General features: G+C 34.0%; 1 protein-coding gene across 1 annotated transcript in view; it reads right to left on the reverse strand.

The window, feature by feature from the left end:
- SKAP2 (src kinase associated phosphoprotein 2) overlaps positions 1-20,491 on the reverse strand; it is a 150,341-nt gene that overhangs the window by 67,210 nt on the left and 62,640 nt on the right. Inside the window, exons 5-6 of the mRNA XM_081243739.1 lie at positions 5,733-5,810; positions 3,900-3,983 (exon numbers count right to left, since the gene is read on the reverse strand). Of these exons, the coding sequence (XP_081099865.1) occupies positions 3,900-3,983; positions 5,733-5,810 (162 nt within the window). The remainder of the gene's footprint in view (positions 1-3,899; positions 3,984-5,732; positions 5,811-20,491) is intronic.

Consider the following 20,491-nt stretch of genomic DNA (forward strand, 5'->3'; position numbering starts at 1 on the left):
AGCGGCCATGGCTCACGGGCCCAGCCGCTCCACGGCACGTGGGATCTTCCCGGACCAGGGCATGAACCCGCGTCCCCTGCATCGGCAGGCGGACTCTCAACCACTGCGCCACGAGGGAAGCCCTACTGACTTTTATTATACATTGAAAAGATACTACAATGAAAAAGTTACAACCATGTGATATAATAAATAACTTTTGATATACATTTAGAATGACTCTTGGTAGGACCAAGGCTACTTGCAGCTGCCACATACTAGGTGGCACTAGAATTTTCTTTAATTGGGGACTTGGGGTAGGGGCAGCAAAACTCCTTAAGTGGGAAGGAAGGAGGTACTACAAACTAACTACTCCCCCCTAAAAGTGGGAGGAGATAAGTTTCATAATGCTGATTCAAGATCATATGGAGGTTAAACAGAAAAACAAAAAACAAAACCCTGAAAACATGAGTTTGGAACAGGTTCCTAAATGGGCCATCATTTACAGGTGTGTTGGAAGGCCTGCCAACTACCAAGTTGTGGAAAGAACATGGCTTTGGAGCCGGAGGGGCCTGCACTAAATCCTCCATGTGCCTCTCAGCTTCCTGTGAAGCTTCCTCTCTTGCATAGACTAGTTCAGTGTCCCCCTAAATGATCCTGCTGACCCAGTTTCTATCCATTCCAATCCATGCCCCACAATATTATCACAATTACTTCCTAAAAACCAATTCTGGTCATAGAGCCCTATGCTTAAAAGCCATATTCAAGATAAAATAGTTAGCAAGGACCTTATTCTCATAAGCCACTTGTTAATCTGATCTTAACCCACTTTTTTAGCCTTTTATACACCCTCCCCTCATTCACTGTATGCTCTGCCTTGATTCCAATTCTGATCTCATCCAAGGCCTTTTGAAACTCAGAATCTTTGCCATTCTGCTGCCTGGAATGCCCATTTTACCCTTTTTCATCCAACAAACTCCTCATTCTTTAAGGCCCAATGAAGGGTCCTCTCCACTAGGAAGTATTCCTTAACTCCCCCAGGAAATTACCCACCCCCACTTTGTGATCCAAAGATATTTTATTTAAATCACTTATTGTACCACACTGAAATTACCTGCCCAGCCCCGAGTGATCCCATGACTTCCTCTCTTCTCTTACTGATACCTACAAAACTCCAACTGTGAGTACCTGTAAGGCAGGATTATCTTTGGATCCCCCATGCCCAGGATCTATCAAGTACCCAATAAACGTTTACCAAATTAAAAAATGAATAAATCAGTGAGTGAAGGACAACCTTGATGGCAGTCTGAGCATCTAGGACCCAAGAAGTTTGATAAATGAGATTCATGACAATGAGATTCAAATGAAGAGGAAAGAGATGAAAGGAAGGATGTGATTTCAGAAAGTGATAAAGTATGTTATGTTAAGATATATATGTGTGTGTGTATAAAACTTAAAGTCCCCAAATGGCCATGAATAATAAATACAGATAATATTTAGGGGTACAAAGGTAAGAGTATTATTTACCCTACAGGCTGGAACTACTCTTTCTAAGCCATTATTATCTTAATGGGTCAAAATGTTTTTTGGCACATACCGTAAGTTAGAAAATGTGAACTATGTATCTGTCAAACAGTAACAAAGTACAGTTTAACCTAGTAAGTGGTATCAACTCCTCTGTGCCTCTACAATCCATTTATCTAAATCCTACTTAGTTGAAGGATTATAGTTCTCATATATCTAAAGAGCTCTTTCCAAAGTTTAGGTAAAGTGGTTCACATATACAGTAAACAATGTTGTACAAATCAGCTATCTGATTTCACAAAAGAAAATAAAAATTTCATGTGACATGTACATTTTCTTGGAAAGAAAAGGACACAAAGGAAGGAAATTAAAATCATGCCAAACAAGCAGTTAAAAACTGTCTAAATATAGATTTTTGCCCCCTCCAAGTCCCGAAAAGCAGAACTGGCCAAGAATTCCAAAGAACCACTAAAAACAGATCTGAAATCTCAGTGGAAACAGGAGGCTTCATAGTGGCAGATAGGGAAGAGTTTAAGGAAATATAAACCAGATCCTCAAAGATCCACGTAAAAAGGGAATGCGAGAATAGTAATTTTTTAAAAGCTGCACTGGTAGAGTGGCTAAATGGATCACAAAGTACTTAAAATACAAATTACAAAGAATGTTATTACCACAAGGCCTCATCAAGTAAGAATAGAAATGGGAATTTAACTAGTATCTCCCCCAAATAACTAGAATTTATTTATTAGTCTTTGAAATAAATATAAACATTCCCTAGATTTTGGGAAAACTCTTGCTAATCTTTGACTTAACTGTTGGTATTTACCAGTTAGGACTAGGAGTGAAGGAAACAGACATTAGTATTCATTGATTTTTAAAGAAATTAGAAATGAGAAGACTAACTGAACCAAAGTCACAAGGATTTTAAACCTCCCTCCCCTGGTCTTATGAAATAGAAGACATGTCTTTATGAAAAAGCAAAATCTTGATCTCAATTCACAATACTGTACAAAATTTTATTTCTATAATAGTAACATGTGTTTATGACCTATGATAATCATAATTGAACTTGGACTGTAAATTTTCTGATAAAATCACCTGCTTAAGCCTTAGCAGAAGAAAGAAGGCTACCTGTTGATAGCTGTTTATAGCTTACACTTCACTGACTCCATTTCTACTTATGAACATATTGTAAACTAGTGACAGAATGCAAACTAGCCACTAAATTAATTCTCAACTTGATAATCCCATTAACCAAAAGGTGAGACCAACTTCTAGCATCATGCATGTATTTAAAATTTATCTGAAATACAATAATCATATCTGCCTGATTTTATAATAAGGAAAAAACCCCTAAAAACTGCAAATAATGTCAAATGAAATATAAACTTCCAAACAACACTGATAAACATTTTGATGGGAAAGTTTATATTCAGTGATATTGGACTTTTACATCTTTTTTTCTCCTTATGTGTCCTTTCTGGAAATGAATGTCAGCTATTTATATACAACCCTTACTTTATAAGATTCAACTTCTGACCTGCTTTTCCTTGATAAAAGCAAAACTAAGAAAGCTTATATTCTTTAAATTTCAGTATTTTACGGCTTTATTTGTTCAAATAATGAACTTAAAATTATGTGAACTATGAGTAAGTTATTAATTAGCAAGTGAAGTTACAAAATGTATCATTGTTTCTAAATTAACATAGTGATAATAGTAGTTAAGAGCATGGACTCTAACCATTATGTCTCGGTTCAAATCCCCAAACTGCCATTACCAGCTCTGTGACCTTGAACAAGTTACTTAACCTCCTTGTCCTCAGTTTTCCAAACAGTAAAATAAGTGGGACTAATGATGGTACCTACCTCACAAAGCTGTAGTTAACCAAGTTAATATAGCTAAAGTGCTTAGACAGCTAAGGTGCTTAGAACAGTAACCTGGATAGATGTTTGCTGTTACTTAAGTCCATAAAGGAAGCTGAGAAAGGTGTTGCACATGTTTCATTTTATCTAAATTATTCTTTTAAAATATTTGAAGGAGAAAACATCTTTTCCTCCCTTCAAAACTCCCACAACCCTAAAGAAATTCTACAACTACAGCCTGGATGATAAGTATCAATAATTCCTGAGGTAAAAAGCCACACGGATGAAAGTTATTTTTCTCTTTCCTAATTCAATAAAAGACAATTGTGTTAACTTTTAGGGCATTCTGGAATTTGGAGCATTTGTCAAATAACAGAATTATTAATTACCCTTAGGCTATAATATTAAAATTTTTAGTTATTCTTTCTCCATTTGTCTTCAGCTTATTCTGCACCCAAAAGGTAGGGGGGTGGAGTAAAATGCCCCCCCAAAACCCTCATGCAATAGAAGCTGATATAACTGAACGCCAATACTACCTTTATCACTTCCATAATAATAGAACACTGTTTTACTGAGAGCACACCACCGTTTCTGCCATTCAAATCCCAGAAAGCTGTGATCTACAATAAAGAGGGAAAAGGAACAGTTTAGATAATATATATTACCTTTATAAATATAATGCAATTCCCTTATTGTAAAAGGAAAAGTTAGTTAATATGATTTCTAAGGCTCCTTTTAGCTGTAAAATTCTATGACTAAATAATTTGTATCTTCTTTTCCAAGAGACAAACAAAAAACAAAACATAAAACAAAGCTAAAAGGAATACACTAGGAATGTAAATAGATACAGCCACTATGAAGAACAGTACGGGGGTTCCTAAAAAAACTAAAATTAGAACTACCATACGACCCAGCAATCCCAATACTGGGCATATACCCTGAGAAAACCATCATTCAAAAAGAGTCGTGTACCACAATGTTCATTGCAGCCCTATTTACAATAGCCAGGACATGGAAGCAACCTAAGTGTCCATCGACAGATGAGTGGATAAAGAAGATGTGGCACATATATACAATGGAATATTACTCAGCCATAAAAAGAAACGAAATTGAGTTATTTGTAGTGAGGTGGATGGACCTAGAGTCTGTCATACAGAGTGAAGTAAGTCTGAAAGACAAAAACAAATACCGTATGTTAACACATATATATGGAATCTAAAAAAAAAAAAATGTCATGAAGAACCTAGGGGCAAGACGGGAATAAAGACACAGACCTACTAGAGAATGGACTTGAGGATACAGGGAGGGGGAAGGGTAAGCTGGGACAAAGTGAGAGAGTGGCATGGACATATATACAGTACCAAATGTAAAATAGCTAGTGGGAAGCAGCCGCATAGCACAGGGAGATCAGCTCAGTGCTTTGTGACCACCTAGAGGGGTGGGATATGGAGGGTGGGAGGGGAGGAGATGCAAGAGATATGGGGATATATGTATATGTATAACTGATTCACTTTGTTACAAAGCAGAAACTAACACACCATTGTAAAGCAATTATACTCCAATAAAGATGTTAAAAAAAAAAGAAAAAAGGAATACACTACAGCAAAGATAGGGCTGCTACATTTATGGGATCAGCTACATGGCTAACAAACTTTCCTGACAGGAAACACTCAGAAAGGTATTTGCCTATAAAGCCTTAAGATAATTGATTCAGCAGGGTCTCATTTTCTCATCTGTCATAAAAAACAGGGAGGAGGAGTTGACCTAGATTTCTATTATCTCTTTCAGCTTTAAAATTCAGCTAAGAAAGCTAAGAAAAGCAAATGGAATATAAATAGGAAGGCCCAAAGGGACTACCTGAGAGATAAGCAGAATGGTAATGAAGAGACTTTCTGCTTTTCATTTCCTGTATCATAACACCACCTCCATATTTCATTTTCATTATATATTGGGGTTGAAAGAGTGAGACCATATGGTCAACTCCCGATTATCATAGTCAATGGAAAGGAACACTGTATGAATAACAGAAAATGGCAGACAATATGCTAAGCTTGATCTGAACCGTGGCAAACATGGCATATGCCAGGTCAGGTACAGATAACCCACTGCTCAGCTGGGTGGGATAAGTGGGAGAAATCCCATCCTTGAGAGTACAGTCATGGCCCACAGCTCTCCTCCAAGAGGCAGGAAACAGCTCCTGAATCATCTACAAATAACCAAGGTTGACAACAAAAAACCTGACCAAATGTTTTATTTTGTTATTAAAAATTATTTAGAGCTAAAAGCTGTATTTTGTGGTTTGGATAATATCATCAGGTTTTCTTAGAGTCTTAGATTTTTAGGTTTTTCATTAGATTCATATGATTTACCTTTTCTGCGTTTTTCAAGGTAGCCAGCCTTTAACACAAAAGGAAGGTCCTGTGCTGCAACTGGAGGGAACTGGTTCCCTATGGAAAGTAAAGGGGAAAAAGCAGTGAGTAATCCATTTTAGAAAAATCAAGTATCAGATCTCATAGATTCAGTATACTTTTAATTACCCAAATTAATTAAATCCAAGTCTATCAGCTTTGTTTCAGATTCATTCCATAGATTAGTCCCTCTTCTCCTTCTGTGAATCTCAAGAGCAAAAAACTGTTCTGTATCGTTATATCTTAATATATTATGTTCCCAAATACACAGTAATATTATGTAACAGAATGAACTCTAAAGGGCAATATTTTTTGACCTACATTCTATAATGAATGGACTAGGAAACTGTTATAAATAAGTGCAATAAACCCCTGAAAGAGAAGTTAGGAATATCAAATAAATCATATAAGCTTCTTTACATTGGATTAACTCTTCAAGAATTTTGATGCCTATTGATTCTTGCCTACATAAGAATGCCTATCCCTATTTGTACCTAGTAAAACATAAAATGACTTTTCCCCCAAATCAAATGCTATAATTTGAGTACATAGCAAATATTCTCTCTTCCTGGTTATACTCACAGAGAAATCTTGTGAATGAGTATGCCTTAGGGTTTTCTAGGGCATTTGAGAGTCTAAAACTAGGTAGATAGATCTGATAGAACTATCATAAACAAATATTAGATACTTACAAAAAATTTATAGATTAAGCCAAAAGTTAAGTCAATTAGAAATCATATATTCATGATCATGATGGTAGGTTGCTCAATAATTTCACAGAGTTCAATATTTTTACAGACTTCATTAGAAATATACTACAGTTGCCTCAGCATTTTACTAGAACTCCAACAAGTGAAAATAACCAATCTAATGAAAGTTTCTATGGAATACACCAACAGAAATAGTTTTAATATAGTTTATGATAAAAAACTGTTTTGATAGGAAGTTTATTATATACAAATTCATCACAGAATTACCAACTGGGTTTTTAAAAAATATCCAGTAGTTATAAAATCATAGTTATTTTTCCTTAAGAAATAAAGCTTCAAATTAAAGCACTAATTTCAGTTCCGTGGTGGATCAATTTTGCTCAGTAAACACAAAACAATATCATTAAAATATATTTAAAATGGGGACTAATTTTGAAATACGTATAAAATTTTAGGGAAAGCCAGTGTAAATGTTTGAATAGTTGTTCAATCAATGTATCCATCTGATCCATTGAAAGTAAAAGTTATATAGTATAATTTTTTTGTACATAAAATTAAAATCACATAAAGAAATCTCATCTATGTGAACAAGTCCTAGTTAACCACTAAATTAAAGAGGGTGACTGTAGTTTGATTTGTTTTTTTAAAAGAAAAGAAAAACAATGATGAATAGCACTTTTTAAATTAAACTAGGTTACACTGACAAAAAATAAACATAGAAATAGTGTATCACACAGAAATATGAAATTTTAGCTAATATAAAACCATTTGGGAAAGTTTTCTTTCTAAATAAGATTCCTGAAAACAAAGTATTTACTTCTTCAACTAAGTAAGACCATAGTTTAGTTTCTGTGGAAGTATGCTTGTGCTCAGTCTTTTATATAACTGGCACATAGAGTTCTTAAGTGAACTACACAAAATTTCTTTGTGAAAAGCATCATTTGGATGACATTTCAGAATGAGAAAGCAAACATATTAATTAAATACTTTAACATGATTGTTGTATGTCATGAAAAAATTTCCAAGTGGTTTGTCCACAGTGGTAAAAATAAGAAGATTCACTGCAAACATCCTATAAATAATTTTGTATCTTTCAGATGATGGAAACAAACTCTTAAGCACTGTCCATTCTGGATGAAATTAAACTACACAAGGAAGAGGCAACTTTTCAGTCTTCAGGTCTGATGTAATTGGGCATGGGGAGGCATTAATTACCTCTACTTGGCTAGATAAGGCTCGTTGAGAAGTCCCATGACCCTCTCATATCCATTGAGGCATAATAAATGTTCTTTACATATAAAATAAATGCTCTAAATCTTAAGAAGAAACTTTATATTCTGAAGAGAAATGGGTACCTTTAGCATAGCTTTCAACTTTAAAAAGTTACTGGTCAAAAGAAAAAAAAAGGAGGGGGAGAAGTGGAAGAGGAGGAGCAGGAAAGGAATTAGAATTTACAAAGGTGAATATATACATAACCTGAAGCTTTTGCTTTAAGAAAAATGTTGATTAAATTTCTACCTGATAAATCAATAAAATCTGATGTCACAAGCAACACTTATTCTGAATTCTAAATTCATGTTTCTAATATAAAATCTTTTATTTGATTCCTAGAGGGAAAAAAGGCAAATTTTCAGACTGAAATTTTGTTTTTCTAAACCTCTTTTGCTATTTGTCCAACATCTAGGATTTGTTTAATATACATGTGAATTTTTTTTAAAAAGTGTATTAATAGTAATCCCTTTAGATACTTCAGATTTTAAGTTCTTAGAAGAACCATTTGACTTGTTTAACACCATAAACATATAAACAATACTTCTTGATGATAGAAATTGAAAATTTGTAACAAGATATAAAAAGTAGTAAATTATCTTTAAAAAACATGAACTCTCACATCATTTAGACCTCATACCACTATACCTACAATGATCAACAGTATGTCAGCATTTAACAATATTCACATTGATTCAAAGAATTAAGACTACAAATGCAGGTATAATAATACATGAAGAAAAGAAAGGTTAAGGCTAATATAAACCTATCTGGCAGGCATCAACAAAGAGCTGCTGAACATTTGCCAAACACAATTATATTATCTCACTATTTACAACATTCCAACAAATTCACAATTATATTATCAGCTCTGTTTCACTATCAAAATTCACACCCTTGTCCCAAAAATAAGTTTAGCACTGAGCCTTAATCCTTTGGCACATAGTAGGCATTCAGTAAATGTTGGCTTTTATTAATTATAATTAAATATTATTATATTTAGTATATCTAAATATTAATTCAAATGAATGGATGCCAATGCCAATGTAATGTTGCTTAGGGAATTTTAATCAGAAAAATGGAAAAACGTATGATTTGGTAACTGCATGAGTTAAGCATTGTAGTTATTTTAAAAGCAGCTCAAAGATTTCCTTTTGGTTACATGAAAGTGGTTGATGAAGAAATTATATCCTAACTCAGAGGAGAAAAAATAATTAACCTATAATCCAGGACAGCTTATTTATACTGCAGACGGTTACTGATACATGGCTTCCTTAAGTGGCCACAAATGTTCACTACCCTGAGGAAATAAACACATACTGAATAGACTAGTCTTCTTTTTATAAAATGAGCATGTATTTCTTATATAATAGTCCTACTTTTCTAAAGAAGATCGATATTACACATTAAAACTAACATCCTACAAGAGCAGACAAGGAATGGGTCTTCTTCCAATTGGACATTTGGGAATCTGAAATATACAAAATGGTAACAAGGTAAAAAAAATTCAAATAAACAAGTGTCATGTGCCTACTATATTCCTATTAACTCAGTAGGAGAAAGGAAGTAGTGGAGTCCAAATTTCTTATAGTTAGGTAGGTATTTTATTCACAAGACAACTGTTTTTAAAAGATAACTCAAGAATTCTATACTGTGTCCAGAAACTTTTGCCTTAAAATCAAACTGTGTATATAATGGACATAGTCCACCAGCAAGCTAAAAGAATGGAGTCTAGAATCTGAAAAATGGAGAAGAGTCCAAAATATGAAAATAAAAAACAAATTACCTAAAACCTAAGTAAGGTATTACCCAATTTTAGCAATTTTATTAATCTATTGTTTTAACTTTTTCCCTTGAATCAGGGGTAAAAAATACTGGAATGCTTAAATATATCCAACGTATTTAAGAAATAAGTTTTATCTTTAAAAATGTTTTAAATATTAAAAATAATTATTTCAAAATGAAAAATAATTATTTCAACTTCAGAGAAAAATATAAACTGTCTTAGGCAAGAAGTATCTATCACTTAGGCTTATTTCAGATGTTAAGTCGGTTGGGTATAAAACAACCAATCTTGGCATTAACAAGGTATGCAGTTTCATTCCTGTATGCAGGACAGGGAAAGGTAGAAAAATAGGTCCAGATCACAGAATGCTTTAGTTGGAAGAAAAGGCCTAGAACAGCATGGAAACCCCTTGAGTAAAAGAGGAAGTTAGGGTAGGGAAGAGAGAGAGTTAAGAGTTGGGGGAAGAAAGAATTAGAATTGAGGGGAGAAAGAGGTCTTATCATCCTTTCTTTTTTGTACCTCTTTTCTTAAAATAATCTAAAGAAATAAACTTTGTTTAATTCACAGTTTTATCCAGCATTGGGTGTCTCAATGCCACATTCCTGAGCCTTCTCCAACACTGACATGTCTTCTAATCCACTCCTCCCCTGCCACACACACAAACCCATATTAACTGTATCCCACTCAGTCTGACACCTCTTTAAACGCATTTATTTTTCTAAGACTTAGAGTGAGGCATCACTTCCAAAGTGCAACTTAAAAGTGAAGATTTTTTAAAAATCTGTACAAGTTTTAACTACTGAGTTCTGGAATTAACTTTTTTTTTTTTTTTTTTTTTTTTTGCGGTATGTGGGCCTCTCACTATTGTGGCCTCTCCCGTTGCGGAGCACAGGCTCCGGACGCACAGGCTCAACAGCCATGGCTCACGGGCCTAGCCGCTCCGCGGCACGTGGGATCTTCCCAGACCGGGGCATGAACCCGTGTCCCCTGCATCGGCAGGCAGACTCTCAACCACTGCGCCACCAGGGAAGCCCTAAAAAAATATATATTATATAAGTAAAAAATTAAGACAAAACTAGGAGTGAGGGTAGAACACAAAACAAGTTGGAACTACAAAGCCACCACTTAACAGAAGTGGGCAAAAAATTCAGTTACAAGCTTTATAACAACCAACATGAAGCAAGAAATAATAAAGCATGTGATTCACTGCCCATTAAGATAAATACAGGTCATTGCTCAGGGAGAAACAATTCAGCAACTATTCTTGGTTCCTAGCACTGAAAAGAGAAAGAAATTTCTCCCATGTGTTCTCAATATCCTGAATAACATTTTTACAGTAAGTAAAATAAAAGTTTCATAGGGTTGCTTTGTATAACATCACATGACTCACATTGAGTCAACAGCATAATGCCAAAGTGAGATTCAGTAAAAGCGGTTCTACAGAGTACAAAACCAGGTAGCCCAAGTATACAACTCCGAAACAGCTCTGTTAAACTTAAGGATAAAATCATAGAATGCCTATAGGAATAGACACCCTGCACATTTTTCAGACAATCCTTCCAAAATACTATTTGTTTTGATCAAACTTTTGGTAAACATTGAATCCCAGGCAGAAGATATGATCCCTGCAAGAAGCTAACACAGCTCTTTTTTGTTATTGCTTAAGAGCCATATCCCTTAACAAGCAGCCAAGCTGGGGGTAATGTTGATACATACTCTTATTTATAAATTTACAAGGTTTAATAGCTTTGCAGGGCCTAGATGAAGATCACCTTAACACAAAAACAAATCATCCGTTGCCCTTAAAGTTCTAACTCAGTGCCAGAATAATTCTAGCTTGCAAAAAGTTTAAGCACATGCCTACTACACATAAATAAAACATCCACAGAACATGTTACTGAGAATAATAAAAGCCCTGAGTCTACTCTTCAGTATGAACTGGTAATTTTATGTACACCTAGGTGACTAAAAGAATTAGAAAGCATTGTTATTTATGTAACTTAGTAAACTACTACAGAATACAAATTAAAACTTCAATATTAGAACAGTTAATGTGTAGCATTTTTTTCTCTAGTACCTGAAAATAAAAGCATTTCACATGCATAATTCTTTTTCTGGTCCTCAGCTTCAGAGTACTATTAACAGCCATATGTGGGACTGGCTCAGGAGAGAGACATTCACATGGTACCTACAGTATTAGGATAAAATAATGTGTTCATAAGTTTGTCTTTTCTACTGGACTTTGAGTAAGGAATCATGACAGTGATTCTCAAACTTGAGTGTGCATCAAAATAACTAAGGATACTTATTTAAAATGTAGAAGTACGATATTGAAGTATACGATATTGTTCTTGGTGGTGTATTTTAAAACCTCTTTTAACACTTGTTTATAGGATTTGTAAAATATGCTCTAAAGATAATATTTAATAGAAAATCAAAAGAACATCAATAAGTAGATAAAATATACTTCTGCAGTCACAATTGAAAACAGAAGGAAAATGCCAGACATATAAATGATCATGAGGATGATGATTTTTATTTATAGAGTATCTAACTTTTGAGTCATTAAAATAAGTTTATAAAAATTTAATATATGTTAACCACTGCCCGTGCAGTCTCCCACTGATGAAGACCAGAGGAAGAGGAAAGTGACAGGAAACACAGGAGTGTTTAAATAGCAAGGTAGCAAGAAAGGGCTATCACAACTGCAGAGCAAAGAGAACATCCTTCTGGTATTTCTTTCCATCTTAATACCCATTTTCACAGTTAATAACACTCTAATTCAGTTCCAAACTTCATAACAACCAACATAAAGTAAGAATTACAGTGCAAAGGAAAAAAATAAATTGGGACTGAACATATAGTATTTAAAAAGTGCTCATTTTTAACCATGTGATTCTAGCATGTTGTTCAAAAATTAGTATCCATGATATAAAAAAAATCAACTGCCAAATATTAAAACTGATATTTACTATGAGTTACACATCATAAGGCAATCCAGGAATCTGTTCACTGTGTGGACTGTCTCAGCCCTGGATTCACAGACCTGACACAGCCCAATTGTCCATGGCTTCCTTTTCTCTTTATTAAGAGTTGTCACTACCAGAACAATTTCACTACTAAAGTTTTTGATTCAAATTAAAACTCAAAATTAAAACTTCAAAAAACAAGCCCATCGAATATTTAATGGAATAAAATGTTTGTCAGCAACATGCAACAACGGATGCAACTTCATGTGACAAACAGTGCTTTTTAGCCACACATGAACATCCCACCAAGGTAAGTTCAGCTGTGGTCTCTCAATGAAATGTAAGGTGCTGGCAGTTACCTCAGGGGAGTTTAAGGCAGTAAAACAGTCTGAACTCTGAATCTGTAGTTGGCTCATGAATGTCTGAAATACACAATGACCTCTTAAAAACGTGGTAAAGACTTAAAATCTACAGGATATACATCCTACTCAAACTCCATATGAATAAATGATCAAACAACTTATTCAAAATAAATCCAGATATGGTAAGCTCTTATGATAAGATATTCCATTACATGTTTTTCTACGAATTCAGTCTGTAATTAAATCATATCTGAATAGATCATGATGTATATTCTCACTGAAAAAAAATTATATATATAATATTATATCTACCTCCCTAAGAATAAAATTATAGTTAGTAACTAGATTAATTAATTCGATTAAGTTCCCTTCATCTGGATAGCCTCAAGTCTCATGCAAGACTCAAAGTTCTAATTTACTCTTAAAAATTACCAAAATACATTAAATTAGAGAAAAGAAATAACTCTTAAAAATCACTCAGAGGATGGAAAATTATGGAAATTTGACACTTGGTCCAATGATCTCTTATCAGCCAAAGAAGTCAGGTATGATATTACAAATCCATACATGGATAAGAATTAGTACAATCATTAATTTATCAAAGGATGACTTTTTCAAGGGGTGAATGGGGAAAATATTTGCATGGATGTCACAACAGACAATGAACTCCTGCAAATCAGTAAGAAAAAGATAACAGTTTAACAGAAAAGCAGGTCAAAAATATGAACCAGGCAAGTCACAAAATAAATACAAAGGCCAATAAACATAAGAAAAGATGAATGTTTACTGATTTATTGTCTTTCCCCAGCTGTCCTTACCTTCACTAGAATGTAAGTTCCATGAACTCAGAGACTTACATTGTCTTATCCACTGTGTATCTCCAGTGCCTAGATTAGTGCCTGGGACACAGTAAGTACTCATTAAATTTTGCTGAATAAATAAACAAACCTCACTAAAAACAAAAAATAACAAACTAAAACAAGATACTACTTTTTAACTTATAAGACTGGCAAAAACTAAAAAGATTAATGACATCAAATAGCAGGGAAGGTGGGAAGAGATGGTTCTCTCATAAACTGCTTTGGGGAATGTAACTTCCTACGGCTCTATGGTAGAATCTGACAATACTCTAAGAATTCAGCTCTTAAGAATCCATCCTACAAAAAATAAAGCGCAGGTTCACAATGGTGTGTGCCACAACAGTCACTGAAATACTACTTGTGACAGCAGAAAAATGGAAAATGTCCAGCAATGGGGATATTATAAAACCATTTTAAATAATGTATATTATTTAAATATGCATATGTAGATCTATGTGTAGTAATGTGGAAAGATAGGTACTAGTGTAGTACTAATGATGTTCATCATACTCAGGTGAAAAACATAAGTTGTAGAATAATATGTATAGTGATATCCCATTAATTTAAAAAGTCTGATTCCATATTTATTCTAGCACAAATACATTTGTACAATTGAGGGGGGGAAAGTCTGTAAGGACACATTCAGTACTGTTAACGATTCTTACTGCTAGGGAGTTTTTTTAGGTGGGAAAAACAATTTTTTCTTTGTTATAAGCATGTATTATGTTTAAAATTTTACATAATAGAATTTTTAAATGAAAAACAAAAAAGACAGTCTACAGGTTTTTAAGTAATTTAAATTAAGTCAATTTATATTATTTAAATCATAGCCAGAAAAACTTCAACCACTGATCTAGAAGATTTAGTTTAATCAATACAAGTGTACAACTTGAAAAACAACCCCCTCAATAATATGAAGATATAACCTTAAGAATGTTCACATACCTGGCTATTTTCAAATAGGCCAAGTCTCATGTATCCACACAAGTGTTCACTCTGTCTGGAACGTGTTTCTCCTCACCTTTCCTCACTTTACCACCCCTCTCCACCCTCACTGCCTAGAAAGCATCTAGCTTATCCTTCAGGATACAACTCAGCTCTTTGAAATGCTTTCCTACTGTGACATAATAAAAACATTTGTAAGAAAGAAAACCAAGTTCTTAAAAAGATTAAAGGAAGCTATTTTCTCTGTTATAAATAATTCTGATTTTTTACTACTGATTTTTTAGTATTCTAAAAAGTCACTTAAGGGAAACAAAATAGTCTGATTTTTAACTATCCAGATATTTCTATAGTTTCTAAAATTCTCCATCTGATTATAGAAACAACAAAAGTCTTCAAGATAAACCATATTCTGGGAAAAATACTGATGAATTTTTAGAAGTCCACATGGATTAGGCATGTTCTTGGTTGGAAAACAAGCATTTATGATAAATTAATTTTTTTTCAAAGTGAAATAAATCTAAAGTTTTTGACATTACAAAACTAACAATGCATTTTTTGTTCTATGTCAATTTAAATGCTTTCAAACTGATTCATGTAAAAATATGCACAAAAATAATTGTGCCAGGCTATAAATGGTATTCCAACTTCCACCTGGGAAATAAATTTTATGGCTATACTATAAACTTCCAAAATCCTGAAGTTTTAATAGATATGCTGACACAACCTTAACCATAACAGTTCTAGCAACTGCTATAATAAATCTGTCAGTTTCTATAATGCCTATGACAAATCCATTAATATGAATGATGTTCACTTCACATAGCACACCACACAGCAACTGCACAAGTATGTCATCTCCATTCTGAGTAGCAAATCAGTAATCAATATTTGTAAAAGCAGCAGCTAATCCTTTGTAAAATCACTGGTTCAGTGATTGAAGAGTTTGCTCAATCCACACAGTTAATCCCTCTTCATCTGCTTGAGCCCTGTATTTATCCCGGCCTCTTACAGTGCTAGCTATGGCCGATTAATATATCTCCACACGTTAAACATGACCTGACAATTGACACAGGATATTGCTGACAGCATAAGCTCTACAAACACTGGCCTTTTAAAAAGGAAGCTTAAAATTAACATTCAGAAGCCCAAAGTTTACAAATAGGTTCAGCACTATCCCTTCCCAACTCCAGTCACCTGATTTATTGAGCTCACACTCCTTAGGAAATACATCCTTATTTTTGGTTTGAAAAGTCTTCTGGCAGATTCTAGAATGCCTGTTCATAAAGTATGTCTTGTTATTAACTTAAGTCAAGGTAAATAGAAATTTTGTGGCCAAGAGGCTCATATGTACAAAGCCATTTGGAGAATTCTTATATATGAAGTAAAAGTCCCTGTTCTTGGCTAATGGTACTTTGAAGTTCTACATCTGAAGAAATACCTCAGAAAAGCATTTTAATACTTAAGGCTTTGAATGGGAAAAAAAAAGATTCATTTTCATACTGAAAAGTGATTGACAATATTATAAGTGCTCTGTGCTAACAGAAACAGATACTGTACAACTATAAAATAAAAAATAGTTTAATCATCCTTAACAATTAGATGATATGACAGATTCTTCTTTAGGAATATATTAAATTTTATTTAAAGACCTCATATAAATTTCCTTAACAAAGTTATTGCAATTCAGATAGTCTATGCATCCTTAATTGAGACTACTTGAAGAAAAAGCAAATGCAAATTTTCATGTCAAATTAAGAGTAAAGAATAGGCATAGAAAAAAATTCTTTCCTAACCCAATATATTGAATGAAATTAATTTTTTAAAAGACAACATGAACTCCTGTACATGTACAACTTCTGGTTAGCTGTATCTAAAAAGGAATATCAACCAAACTATTAAATCTTTTTTTTTTTTTTTTGGCTGTGTTGGGTCTTTGTTGCTGCCTGCAGGCTTTCTCTAGTTGTGGTCAGTGGGGGCTACTCATCCTTGTGGTGCACAGGCTTCTCACTGCGGTGTCTTCTCTTGTTGTGGAGCACAGGATCTAGGCATGCGGGCTTCAGTAGTTGTGGCACGTGGGCTCAGTAGTTGTGGCTCACAGGCTGTAGAGCACAGGCTCCATAGTTGTGGCACACGGGCTTCGTTGCTCCACCGCATGTGGGATCTTCCCGGACCAGGGCTCGAACCCGTGTCCCCTGCCTTGGCAGGCAGATTCTTAACCACTGCGCCACCAGGGAAGTCCCAAACTATTAAATCTTACACTTTTCATTCCTCCTGAGAGGAATAGGAGGCCACAGAAATGCTGAGAAGAAACAATACGAGAAGACCAGGAAAGAATGGTCTGACCAGAAGCCAAAAGAGAACAGAATTTTAAGAGAGGAATGAATGAACGATCAGCAGTATCAACTGTTTCAGAAAAGCCGAGAAGAAGAAATGCTAAAACTTGTTCACTGAATATGGAAATCAGGAGGCTGCAATGGCCTTGCTGTCAGGGAGGAGGTATTGTGGGCAGAAACCAGTAGTAATTAAGAAATAAAATGGGAGAAAGGGGAACAAGGAAAAGAGAATTGGCCTTTTCAAAACCTCAGTGGTGAAGGGGGAGACGAGAGGGAACAACAGCCAAGGAAGAAACGGATTTCCAGTTTACTTTCTAATCCAATATTTGTAGAAATATTCCCTTTTCAATATCAAATTCCACTGTAATGCAACATCTAGTCTTCAAAGTAACTAAAAGCCAACACTGCAATTTCAAAAGTCTGATCATTTTAACCTATTTAGTCAATACATTCATATGTAATGTTTAAAAATGAATGATAATAGGTTAAAAATGATAACTAGCATTTGAAAATTTAGGGTGACATCTGTAATGCAGAGCTAAAATGTTTCATATGGTATGTTGCATATTTTAAGAATGCAATCTTAAAATCTAACAGCTTTTCAGATAGTAAGCAAAATGATTTGCTAGTTAGTTGCATTCGCTATAAAAAGAATTATACACATCACCAAATCTTACAAGATAACTGGTTCTAATTAGCCTTACTGAAAGAAGCTAAGAATAAAAAGACAGCAATACTAGTTCAATATTATAGGTGATCTGTCCATGTCAAGAATATAGCACATTAGATAACTAGAGAAGTTTGCCAACAGCCAAGAAAAATAAATTTCAAAACTCTTTTGAACCATAAAAATTACTTATAGTCCAGAGTCACCAATGCCATCTCATACCATCTTGAAATAGTGGTATTTCTCTAGTACTTTTAAGTTATGATATTGCAAAGCTCAGTTTATACATAACTTAAAAAAAAAGCATCTACTGTGCAAACTATACATTTACTCGTGTTGAAATCTTTTAGGCCTACTGTTAGTTGTCTTTAAACATCCTAATGAAATTCTTTAAGACTCTGCACATGTCATTATTTTAATGTTCTCTCTCATACAAACACATATACACATGTAAAATGTGTGTATATGTATGCATGTATGTAAAATACACACACACGATGCTGCCCAATATATCCCAGAGAAGCTAATATTTGACTTATTTTTCAAATCACAGTAATGTTCATTAACAGCTTATATTTTTAAATACAACTGAAATCATCCTCTAAGAAACAGTATTTTTTAAGGTGAAGGTAACTGAATGTTTCAAAGGAAGGCAATTTATAACTTCTCTCAAAAACCTTTCACACTCTTACTTAAAACATCCAAGTAACTAAAATCATAAACTTGCAAGCCAATTTGCCAATGTTACATGCCATAGCCAGAGAACAAAATAACACCCACATAAGATCAAACCTGTAACACTGGCCTCTTAACAATGAATTTTAACTGAACTAACTTGCTAGTCCAGCATTAGTTGCTTCTTTAGGACATAATGAGGAGGCAGCAGTGTGTGTCATTGACCAACTGAAGTCACATGTTCTGAAGAAAGTGTTATCTAAGTCTGAGACTTTAGATTTCTTTAAATATTTTCATTTATATTTTAATAATAGCAAGTATTTACTTTCTGGAGTGTCAATAGAGCCATTTTTCTTGTATTTTTTTAGTCACATTAATAAAACCATATAAGAAAATCTCAAAAAAAGAAAATTAGTGGTCATACTGAAAGTGATCTAGTAATACCATGCATTTCTTTGTAGATTCAGACATAAAAGATATAAAGTCTAAATTTTTTTATTCTAAGGAATTCAAAAAATACAAAGGCGAAAAAGATTATTTTTTTCAAAACTCATCCCATTATTCTGGCTCAGCACACCATATCAAGAGGTGCATGATGTCGATTTGTCCCATTATAGATGATGTTACTTTTCATTGCCTATGTAAGGTGGTATCTGCCACATTTCTCCACTGCCACATTACTATTTTTCACTTTACAGTTAATAAGTATCTTATGGAGATTCTTTGTGATGATGGAAATGTCCTATTCTTCCTCAAACTTTCCACCCATGAGTTTTAACATTCATTTATGATTCTTGCCTGAATTAACTATTTCTATCATGACTGCAAATGGTGATGTTTCTAATTTTGTTTTCAACTTTCTTTTTAATAAATGAAAATGTTGGTGGGATAGGGAGGATGGAAGGGAGATGAAAGAGGGAGGGGATATGGGGATATATGTATACGTATAGCTGATTCACTTTGTTATAAAGCAGAAACTAACACAACATTGTAAAGCAATTATACTCCAATAAAGATGTTAAAAAAAAAGAAAAGAAAATGTTGAATACTCATTTCGTATGAGAAAGCTGAAAGCTAGACAAAAGAATACAATTTGGGGATTGAATATTTAGTAAAGAGAAATCGCTGATTCTTGCCTGGTAGACTCTGCAAACATGACATGTGTGCGTATGTGTGTGTGTGCGCAACATTTTTGTAACTGTACAGCAACCAGGTATAGTACCTCATAATGCACATAAACTGTGTAATAAAAAAATAGCAATAGCATAGTCATCCTTAGTAGAAGAAGAAGAAAAAAATAAATTAGGAGTCAGAAGACTACTCTATCAGCCCCTAAACTTCACAGTGGGTACCTAGAAGATTCAATCTTTCTAGACCTCACCTGTGGAATGAGAAACATAGACTAGATCATTTATAAGCCTCCTTTCAACTCTAGTATTCTGCATTCTAATAATACTCAGATATATTGATTTATGCAAAGGTGTTTTTTAAAATCTTTACCACACACCTTGTATACCCAATCAAAAATAGAGAAATAAATAACACTAAAACTGGAGGAAAGTATAATAACTGTTTAGGTAAGGCTTACCTAATAATATTCCAAAGGAAGTAAAATCACAGCTCCTTTCAGGAAAATTCTGGTTACAACTTATAACACAGCAGTCATTATTCTATTATTTATATTAGATGGTATAAATTTCCTCCAACAAAGAGAAAGATGGAACTGTTTCTGCAAGATAAGCGTTACAACCTGTTAATATGCCAACTTACCCTTAGGTATAGCTAGTGATAATAAGGGTTTTAAATAATAATCAATCCGGGACCCGAGGATTCAAACCAAAAGACTTGCCAACGTATTCTAATCAAAAAGCCTGGTTTCTAAATCTCTTCTCTCAGACTTGACAGAGAAAACAAATCTGAACTGTTGTCCAAACTTGCCTTGATGATTTAAAGGGAAGGGAAATCAATAAGTAGAGTTCAAGAATAAAACAGACCTCCTATACATCTAATGACAAGTAGGTGATGTAACTGATATTCACAAAGTTACAGTGAACTTGTAATAATAGGTACAAAATCTAGGCTGAAGTTGGATGTGCGTATGTACATTTTATATACAATATATAGGAATATGAATGCTTGTGTGT

The sequence above is a fragment of the Mesoplodon bidens genome (assembly GCF_964165515.1).
Source record: "Mesoplodon bidens genome assembly, chromosome: 9".
Lineage (NCBI taxonomy): Eukaryota > Metazoa > Chordata > Mammalia > Artiodactyla > Ziphiidae > Mesoplodon > Mesoplodon bidens.